General features: G+C 40.4%; 1 protein-coding gene across 1 annotated transcript; it reads right to left on the reverse strand.

Annotated features, from left to right (window-relative positions):
• Window positions 1-4959: 4959 nt before the first annotated feature.
• LOC132044462 (uncharacterized) lies at window positions 4960-5481 on the reverse strand. The gene has a single exon (XM_059434939.1). It carries the CDS (start codon window positions 5479-5481, stop codon window positions 4960-4962), a length of 522 nt encoding a protein of 173 aa, XP_059290922.1.
• Between the last annotated feature and the right edge of the window lie 6210 nt (window positions 5482-11691).

Consider the following 11691-nt stretch of genomic DNA (forward strand, 5'->3'; position numbering starts at 1 on the left):
GAGGGTGAATTTATACGTCAAATTCTTTCTTTAATTATATTAATCGATGATAGTCAAAAGCAATAGCCCAACTATTCCCTTCAAGCTGCAGACTTAAATCATATGGCGACAATTGGTGTCGACACACTTCTTCCAGGCCAATGGCGAGTGGGTACAAGATACCACCCATAATATCAGGTGTAATGAGATTCGGCAAGAAGGAGAAGTCTAACCCGAGATATATTGAACCCTATTAAATTGTTCGTAAGGTGAGAAGGTTGCGTACTAAGGACGTGGCTTTTTGTTAAGGTACCGTGGCGGAATAATAATGAAGGAGATGACTTGCGAAGTCAAGAGGAGATGAAAAAGAAATATGATTGGTATATGAGATTGCATGTTATGGTAGTGAAGGAAACCCCCAAGATCCTTATAAGACCTTATGCGATTAGTTGAACATTCGAGGACGAATGTTCTAAAGAGGGGAAGGATGTTATATTCCGTATCTTTGTACATTGGAACAATCCGACCCTAACCATGTAATAAGTTAAGGACAAGACTAACACGGATACGAGATGGAGACTTTGACCCCGATTTTATTTTAAGGTATAAGTTGCTTGTGATTTTATTGGCATGGAATATTAAGGAAAAATTTGGGCTAAAATTTCAAATATGGAAAACTTATAATTCATGAAATTAAATGGCCATCCCAACTTTCCACATGTGGTGTGGGCCATGGCCACATACGGAAGTTAATATATGTTAATAGAAGATGACAAAGTGATCATTTTCATCATATTCACCCTTAGAAAATGTCAAGAAACTCGAGAAAAACAAAGAGAGGCCATTCGGCCAAGATGAGCAAAAACACAAGTTCAAAAATCTTCATCACAAAATTATTTTCTTCTAGTATTCCAACCAATTGGAAGGTCCTTATTAACGTGCTTAAAAATTGACAATCATGTTGTTTCTTCATAATTTAAACTCACGTTGTGATGTATTATATTTCGTATTTTTGTACGTCGGATTATTCCCAAGCTGAGGTGGGGCCCACACATTGAGATTTTTTTGGGACATGCGACAATTTATATGAATCACATATGTGAAGCTAAACATAACTCAAGAAGGACCCTTGAGCCAAATCAAAGTGGAAGTCCTCCAAACAAATATTTTTAAGTAACGTTTTCGGGTGATCCGACTTCTTTCGGGGTTCTTGAAATTGGTATTATAAGTTTGGAATTTGGAAAAATACTAAAGATAGAAGTTGTAGATAATTGAATTATATTTCCAACCATAGGTCGTGGGCCACATGTGACATCGGGATAAGGAGAAATAGATGTTTTAAGGCTTTGAGCCCAATTGGTATAAGCTGGGCTAGGCCCAAACCGGCCCAATTCCAAAAGCCCATGACCCATGCCTATTTAAGTGAAATTTCAGCCTTTCCTCTCATTTTTCAGACCAAGAACACCAGAAAATTCTGGAAAGAGAGAGAGAAGAGCCTTGGAGAGAAGAAAACCAATTTTGACCAAAATCCGAGTAACATTCCGAAGCCCCAAAGAGAAAGAATCTTTGTACGTTGCGTTGTCTTCAATTTGAGCTAAAAATCAACCAAGGAGAAGAGTGATAACGTGGGGCTATGTATCGATGCTTAAGGTATGAATACGGTTCCTTTTCATTGTTAACGAGTTTATTTAGAATTTTAAAACAATTAGCTTATGAAGGAATCTCCCGATAAATTCGTTTGTTGAGTGTCGTGAATTATGGAAGGAGATTTAAAGAGAATTTTTGGATGAAAATAAATGTATTTACTTGTAAAATGTGAAGGCTGTTGTTATTGATGTTGTTCATATGAATTTCGACATTCTTTTAGGAAATAAAATTATTAAATAGTTATATCCTAAATTTGGTTGGTTGAGAAATTTAGAAAACGATTAATGTCATGGCTGTTTTTATGGCATACGTCGCGTATTGGAAATGATGTTAATACTATTGGTATTGTTGGTGTTTTTGGTTCTTTTGAATTGAGAATTCGGGCTAGGCATATAAAAAGGGAAATGCGAAATTTTTGTAGGCAAATGCTAACTTAGGATTGAACTCCTAAGTGCCTATAGCTAATGTTTGGTATTTATTGACGTATTGTAGATCTTGGGGAGCCCGAGACTTGAGTTTGGATTAGCTTAGGAAGCGGACGAGGTATGTGAAGCTCACTTTTCTTTCTTTTGGCGTGTCCTAATTGTAATTAGGCTATGATACGAGCCTCGAGGTAACTCTGTTCTTAAGGTCGAGCCGTATATGATGCTTATCCACTTCTTGATATTCGCATTCTTAATATGGTTGAACCGTGTCCTTAAGTCCTTTGTATGATTGGATTTCAAATGTTGCTAAAAGAATTTTGGTTCTTAATGGACTACTATGTCTAATAATGGCCGTAACTTTCTTAGACGAAACCGAATTGCTTTGATATGTTCGTAAACGATTCTATAATGTATTATGACTTTAACTTTCATGGGGCGGGCCCGGATTGGTTTGATTATCCGTGGTCCCCGAGATTTTTTTCCTTTGTATAGTCCAACGACTTTTTTTTTTTTGAAAGAACTTAATATGATTTCATGTTTTAACTCTCGAGCGTCGACTACAACTTATCCATGAGTATTGAATGATGATGTGTGTGCATATGGTTTCTCACTTCTGCTCGCCGCGCAAGCCTCAATATGTCTTTCACCGAGTCCCGATCGGTATGTATTCGTACGTATATATTATTCACCGAGTCCCTCGGCTGAAATGGAGGGTACGGTATATATATATATATATGCGATGATATGGGGATGGTGGCCAAGATGACATATGATGATCTATTCACCGAGTCCCTCACTAGAGGGGGCACGATATATATATATATATATATATATATATATATATATATATATATATATATATATATATGATGATATATATATACCGATATATATATATATATACGGTATATATATATATATATATGACGCATGACATGATGATATGATATTGACATGCATGATATATGTCTCTAAGGCAAGTCATTTGATTTTATGGTTATCATACTTGTTCCTCGTAATGCCCGATTCGGTTATGATCCATTTTTACCGTAATCCATGCTTTACATGCTCGCACATATTCCGTTTGACCCATATTTTTTGGCGGGCCAAGCCATGCCTATATAATGTGACGGATACACGTTTTGGTGATCCGCCGGCTTAGATTCTCATCCGCTCATTCTTGAGTGCTCCCTTGTTATGGAGCCCATATTTTTAACGATGTACGAATGTGTTGTTGTATATGTTTATGTCTATTCGGGGGCGCGGTGGGGCCCGTCCCGTCATATGATTCGTTATTACTCTTAGAGGTCCGTAGACATATGTGTGGGTTGTGGGTAGTCACTCCGTTAGTTGTGTTTGTGTTTTAAATGTTCCCGATTTATGTACGATTTGTATATATGTATAGCGACGCCGTGCCTTTCCGTATGTTTAAGTTCTTATTATGTTTGCTATGGTATGATTATAGTTGATGGATGCGTACGAGTGCCCAGCTCGGGCACAAGTCACGGCCTACGGGGTTGGGTCGTGACAGCATACCTGCTTCTTCTCGGACCAAAACACCGCTTGCCACTACCTCAGACACGGCAAGGTATAGAAACAACTGTTTGTCTACCTTTAGTGTGTGCAGCAGGGGCGGGCTCGATAAGTACCTTTTTAATTCCTGCAAAGCCTTTTGACATTTCGGTGTCCAGACGAAGTCATTCTTCTTTCTCAGTAGTGAGAAGAAACGGTGACTTTTATCCAAAGACCTCGAAATGAAACGGCTCAGTGCTGTTATCCTTCCGGTGAGCCTCTGCACTGCCTTGATGTTGTTCACCACCTCAATATCCTCAATGGCTTTGATCTTGTCCGGGTTAATTTCAATTCCCCGGTTCGATACCATGAAGCCCCAAATTTTTTCGGATCGGACACTGAAGGCATATTTCTCCGGGTTAAGCTTCATGTTGTATTTGCGAAGTACATCAAAGGTATCCTACAAATGTTTTAAATGGTCCTCTATTTCCAGGGACTTGACTAGCATGTCATCAATATAAACTTCCATTGTTTTCCCTATCTGTTCTTCGAACATTCCATTAACTAGGCATTGATAAGTTGCTCCGGCATTTTTTAACCTGAATGGCATGACATTATAACAGTAAGTCTCGTATCGGGTAATAAAGGAGGTTTTCTCTTGGTCCTCCGGGTGCATCCGAATTTGATTGTACCTAGAGTAAGCATTGAGAAAACTTAACATCTCATGCCCAGCCGTTGAAGGCATCGAAAATGAATCCTTCGGGGATGCTTTGTTCAGATCCTTATAGTGAACACACATTAAATTTATTACCTTTCTTTGGCACCACCACTACATTAGCTAGCCAGTCCGGGTATTTTACCTCTCGGATTGAGCCTATTTTTAAAAGCTTTGTTACCTCATCTTTTACGAAGGCATGTTTTGGCTCGGCCATTGGTCTCCTTTTCTACTTCACCGGGGGGAATTTCCTATCGAGGCTGAGCTTATAACCGTTACTTCTGGTGGCACACCTGTCATGTCTATATGGGACCACGCAAAACAATCGACATTAGCTTGAAGAAATTTAATTAACTTGTTCCTGAGCTCCGAGGTTAACCCCGTTCCCAGGTATACCTTTCTATCCGGTAGATGTACGAACAAGATGACTTGTTCTAGCTCCTCCACGGTAGATTTGATTGCATTCGAGTCATCCGGTAATACAAACGATCTAGGCACGCCGAAATCGTCCTCTTCACCAGCCGGATCCGATCCCTTCTGCTCCGCTTTCGAACCCATATTCTTTAATTGCTATTTGGTGTCCTTGCCTTCGATTGATTCATCATCTCTTTGATCCGACTTTTTTGGAAAAAGGGGTGCTTCCTCGACCGCGAACATTTTCCTTGCTGCGGGTTGTTCCCCTCAGATAGTTTTTATCCCTTCAGGGGTCGGGAACTTCGAAGAATCGGTGCAAAGTGTTGATGGTATCTCTCTCATGCTATGAATCCATGGTCTACCGAGCAAAGCATTATACTTCATATCTCCCTCGATGACGTAGAATACCGTCTGCTGTATGGTGCCGTCAATGTTGACCGGCAAAGAAATTTCACCCTTCGTGGTTTCACTTGCCATATTGAACCCGCTGAGTACTCGCGCTACCGATATAATCTGATCGAGTAGCCTCAGCTGTTCTACCACTCTCCACCGGATGATATTGGCCAAACTACCTGGGTCAATCAAAATACGTTTAACTTGTGATTTGCAAATTAGGATAGAAATTACCAATGCATCATTGTACGGTTGAATGATGCCTTCTGCATCCTCGTCACTGAAGGAGATGGAACCCTCGGTTACATAGTCCCGGGTGCGCTTCTCTCGCATAATTGAGACCTTTGTTCTTTTCATCACCAGCCTTTGTGGAGCATCCGTTCCCCCAATTATCATATTGATCACATGTTGAGTGTTATATCCCGTATTTTGTACATTGGGATATTTTAAGCTAATCGCGATAAGTTAAGGACAAGGCTATTTTCTGATTTTGTTTAATGCACAAGTAGCTTATAAATTTTATTGGACGGAAAGATTGAGGAAAATTAGGGGCTAGAAGTTGGAAAAAAATATTCATGAAAAGCCACAAGTGGCCGTGTGGCTTATGTGGGCTCCCACCCATGGCTTGGCTAATTTTGATTGCCTTAAGCCATGAGGGGGGGCATGTGTCCACCTTGTATTTGTAGGGGCTATATATATATATATAGATAAGTGATGACCAAGCAAGACAAAATTCATCATTTTACACAACTCTAGAAACTTGGAGAAGAGAAGAGAGAAATTCGGCCATGGCTAGCCGAATTGGAGCTCTTGAATATTGATCAAAAAAAATAATTTTCTTCTAGCATTCCAACCAATTGGAAGGTCCCTAATAACGTGGAGTAGTTGTTGGAGCAATCAAAACGTTTGTTGTTGCAATTTACAAACCCTAGCCAAGTTGGAAAGCTAAGGGTAAAGGTAAGATTTAATCTCCTCTTTCATGTGTTATGGATGGTTTGTGCATGGTGTAGTGTGTAGAAATGGATGAAATTTATGGAATCCTAGGTGTTGGTGTTGAGCCGTGTATGTGTTGTGTTGTGTAGGAGTGATGAACTAATTTTACTTAATATTTTTAGATTGTTGTTGTTGTGGATTCTATGATGTAAATGAAGGTTTAATGGTTTAAGTTGGAGTTGTGATTGTTTGTGGGCTGTTGTAGAAGCCAATATGATGTTAATATCATTTCTTGCATTTGTGTGAATAATGTTGCTAGCGTGTGGTTGTTGGTATAATTCATGAATTTGTAAGCAAGGAATGCGTTGTTGTTGTTCGTATTGAGTTTGGAAGATTGCGGGTTGTGTTGTATGTGGTTGATTTGAATGTAAATGAAATGCCGTCGAATTATGTAGAAGGGAGTTACTAACGTTAGAATACGTTTTGAATTAATTGTTGATATTGTTAGTATGGTTGTTGGTATTGTTGTTGATGATTTGGCCGAGTTGAATTCTCGGGGTTGTTGACTTTGTAAAGAAATGTCACTTGCCGAATTTCTATAAATGAAGTGCTAGCTTGGGATTAGATTCTTAAGTACCTATAGCTAATGTTTGGTATCTACTGACGTTGCTGTAGATCTTGGGAAGCCCGAGACTTAAGTTTGGATTAGCTTAGGAAGCGAACAAGGTATGTAAAGCTATCCCTTCTTTCTTTTGGCATGTCTTAGATGTAAGTAAGATACGATACGAGCTTTGGGGTAACTCTATTCATAAGTTCCGAGCATGTTTATGATTCTTATTCACTTCTTGATATTAGCCTTCTTAATATGGTCGAGCCATTGCCCTTGAGTCTTTTGTATGATCGGATAGTAAGTGATGTATAGAGAGATCCGATTCCTAGAGGACTCTATAATGAATAACGTCCCTATCTTTCATAAGCGGCCTCGGATTGCTTTGATACGTTCGTAGAGGGTTTTATAACGAATAATGTCCGTAACTATCATGGGCGGGCTAGGATTGGTTTGATACATGTCTAGGATCCCTGAGACTTCCCTTAATACTGCTTATAGCGACATTTAGAAAGAACTTAATTTGGCTATCGTTTTAATACTCGAGCGTTGATTTCTTACTTACCTATCGAGTCTGAAAAGATGATTTTATATGCATATGATTTCTCACTACTCTGCTCGTGCTTGCTGTTATTACTTCTTTCACTGAGTCCCGGTCCAGGACACATATTCGTGCATAACTCCATTGCATTATTCACCGATTCCCTCACTAGAGGTCCGGGACACGTTATATGTATATGTATATGATGATATGATGATACGGGGATGGCCGCCAGGATAGCATATGATTATTCTATTCACCGAGTCCCTCACTAGAGGGCCGGGACACGTTATATATGCATATGTACATGATGATTATTTACTTATGTCACTGTCACGACCCAGCCCCGTAGGCCGTGACTAGCGCCCGAGCTGGGCACTCGTACCCACATATCAATCGTAATCAGATCATAGCAACAAAATGGGAACTTATACGTACAGAAAGGCACGACACCGCGCACACATATATACATATATCACATATACAGCCTGGAGATATACAGAACATAAACACGACCGAACAGTGCTACCCACAACCCACGTTTATGTCTACAGGCCTCTAACAGTAATAACAGAACCATATGACGGGACAGGGCCCCGCCGTACCCTGAATAAATATATACATATATAACAAAAGAGTCTGTACCAAAATCCGGGCTCTGGGACAAGGGAGCTCTCCAAAGTATTTGAGTAGGGATCCTAAGGCGGCGGCTCACCCAAACGAGTGTACGTACCACGCGCGACATGAAACGCAGCCCCCGAAGAAAGGGGTCGGTACGGAAGATGTGCGAGCATGTAAAGCACGAATACAATATATAGAACCATAACCGAACTGGAATATATCGAAATACATATAGTAATCAGGAAATCAAAAACTTGCCTGCGAATCATATATCATACATGTCCATATCATATCATTAAATCATTATGTACATATAGCGTACCCGGCCCTCCAGGGAGGGACTCGGTAAATAAAATCATGTAATCATATGCATATGCCGTACCCGACCCTCTAGTGAGGGACTCGGTGAATAGGATCATCAAATGCCATCCTGGCCGCCATCCCCATATCATCACATCATCATATCATCATATATAAATATATATATAGCGTACCCGGCCCTCTAGTGAGGGACTCGGTGAATAATGCAATGAGACTGTGCACGAATACGTACCCGACCCGGGACTCGGTGGATAACATATTAAGCTTGCACGAGCAGAGTAGTGAGAAACGATATGCACACAAATCATTTAAAAGACTTGATGAAATAAGTTAGGCGAACCATCATTCAACAATCGGAACAATCGTTATATCAAGTACCTTTCGGATATCTCTCGGAATTTATCAAACCAGACTTAGGAATCACAATTACATATCGAGGTCATATGCGAAACAATCCTGATTTAAAATGCATACGAATCATAATCAAAACTTGCCAAATAGTAGGAAATCCATATTCGGAGATCAAGATGAAAATAGTGTTAAACCTTTCTTAAAGGTCATTAAGGATAATCGTAGAAAAGCCGCGGGCCCCACGAACGGGTGCCGACCCCATCCGAGCCCGCCTATGAATGTTGGGGGAATGTTATGTCTTATGAAGTTACCTATTAGGTTTCGGGGCGATCCGAGCTTGTATGCGAAAGTTACGGGCGTTTGAAGTTCGGGACCCTTTTTGTAACAAAATTCTTTATAAGACTTTTTGAAATTCAATCATTTGAACACATAAGAACCTTAATTTGGTTACATTAAAAAGTAAGCCTTTAGGAACGAATAAAGTACGTACCTAAGCTCGGATCCTAAGAGGGGAATTACCCCGAGGCTCGTCATAGCCTATTTATCACTAAGGCATGCCAAAGAAGGAAAAGTCGCGCCTTACATACCTTGTCCGCTCTCAAGCTATGTCAAGCCTCAAGTCTCGGGCGCTCCAAGATCTACACAACGTCAATAAATATCGAACATTAGTTGGAGACATTAGGAATTCTATTCCAAACGAACATCAAATTCTACCGAAATTTCGGCAGCATTTCCCCTGTAAATACACTAACCCCGAGATTTCAACTCAGCCAAATTCAACAACAACAACACCAATAACCAAACTAGCAACATTAATATTCAATTCCGACGCATTCTAACATTAAATACACTTCTTTAGATAATTCAACAATACTCATTATTTCCATTCAACTACTTACATTCCAACCAATATCAACGTTTATACATTCGATTACTAATCCAAAACCATTCAAATAATATTCAAGAATACTTTAAACAATGAACACAATATTTCCAACAATCCATCCAACACTCCAATTCACCAAACTCTCCCTAAACCGAGAACAACACCAACATACTTCCTTCCTCCAAAACTCATAAACTACATCAACAATCTATATGTTAACAATGTCATTACCATAAATACAAAAATTACACAAGGGTTACATTGCCTTCCAAATCAGCCCACAATCCTCACAACTTCAAATTGATTCATTAAACTTTCATTATCAACATAGAATCCACATAACAACAACAACCAAAACACTTAATAACATCAATCCATTCCTTGCCATATACAACACCATACATACGGCCAACACCCTCCATTCCAATTTCATGATTTTCATTCATTTTCCACACATTACAACAACACACAAACATGCTAAATACACTTAATTCATTACTCCTACACAACACTACACCCACTTTGACCAAAACCACATAAGCGGTTTTCACTCCAATATGCAATATTTCCACAATTTCATTCATTTTAGCATACAACAACATATATGAACCATTCATAACACATAAAACACAAGATTAAACTTACCTTCCTTCACAACTTCTCAACTTGCCCAAAGTTGGCCAAGGATGAAAACGAGCAATCTAACGCTTCCAACAACACTTCCACGTTGACGAGCACCCTTGAATTAGTAGGTTTGCTTGAAGAAACAAATTTTTGGATGGCCAAATCTTGATCTTGTTTTTCTTGGAGCTTGGCCGAATATTGTCTTGTTTTTCTTCTCCAATTTTTCTTGATTTTTCTAGAATGTTGAAGTGTGAAAATAAGATGACTAAGTCATCTTTAATATACCATGTATTCACAATCCATGTGGCCATGGCCCACACCAAGGTGGCCGGCCACATGGTGCTCTATTATTATTTTTTTGTTGAATTTTCCACTTTCCAAAAATAGCATACTTTACTAAAAATGAAAATTGCCTCCAAGTATTTCCTTAACATTTCCATACCAATAAAATCATACACAACTTAAGCCTTTAAAACAAACAAAAGTCTCTACTTCATACCTCGGGATAGTCTTGTCCCCAACTTATCGTACTTCACTCATATCGTCTCGTTGTTCGAAATACGGGATATAACAGTCACTCAGTCCCATAATGGGTTGGGTATGATATTGATACGCATGATTTATGTTTTAGAGGCAAGCCTTATGGTTTTCTGGTTACCGTACTAATTTTCTATACTCCTTATTTCAGTATGATCCTGTTTACCGTATTTCGTACTTTACATGCTCGGTACGTACAATTCCGCATCGACCCCTTTTCTTCGGGGGTGCGTTTCATGCCCGCGGTACGGATACTCGTTTCGGTGATCCTTGACCAGGGATCTCCATTTCGGTATGTGGAGTGCTCCCTTTGTTCCGGAGCATATTTTGGTACATACTCTTTCGTTGTATATGTATACGTCTATTCGGGGGGTACGGCCGTCCCGTCATATGATGCCGTTGTTACTCTTAGAGGTACGCGAGACATATGTGTGGGTTGCGAATAGTTCTTGTTCGATTGCGTTCGTATGATTTATGTTCGCCGGAAAGTTCCATTCGCGCGCATCCCTTATCGTTGCGTATGTATATATGTTTTGGGATACTGTATGTTATGATAGCCTCGCTTTCGTATATGTATAAGTTCTTAGTATGCTAATTGTGGACTGACTGTAGTAACAGGTGTGTACGAGTGTCCAGCTCGGGCACTAGTCACGGCCTACGGGGCGGGGTCGTGATAAAAGTGGGATCGAAGCGATTCGTCCTCGAGTGTCTACGGACCGTGTCTGAGAGTCTTGTTTATCGGTGTGTTGTGCACCACATCTATAAACGGGAAGCTACGGGACATTTAGGATGTTATCTTTCCTTCTTCTCTAGATCGTGCGATAAGTTTGTATTATCGGGGATAATTCCTCACTAACCGTATTACTATGCTTACGGCGATGCCTCCCAAAGAAAGCGACGAATACCGCCCGGAGAGGGCAAGTCGGTGGGAGAGACCGACGGATTCGGAGAGTTACTAGGGCCCATGTGACTTATGCCGAGGTTGTGCTCCGTCGGCCGGGATTACTGCACACCGCCGCGGCTCGCAGGAGCATAGGGCGACGCATCGGGGTGGGGGCGCTCCACCGCCGGCTCCGAGGTTCAGTTGCTCGAGCCTCCGCCCCCTCGGCCCGTGTGGGGCGGAGGATAGAGGCTATGAGAGATGCGGTTCGATTCTTGACCGGACTAGTGGGAGACGAGCTCGCG

The sequence above is a fragment of the Lycium ferocissimum genome, unplaced genomic scaffold (assembly GCF_029784015.1).
Source record: "Lycium ferocissimum isolate CSIRO_LF1 unplaced genomic scaffold, AGI_CSIRO_Lferr_CH_V1 ctg4577, whole genome shotgun sequence".
Taxonomy (NCBI): domain Eukaryota; kingdom Viridiplantae; phylum Streptophyta; class Magnoliopsida; order Solanales; family Solanaceae; genus Lycium; species Lycium ferocissimum.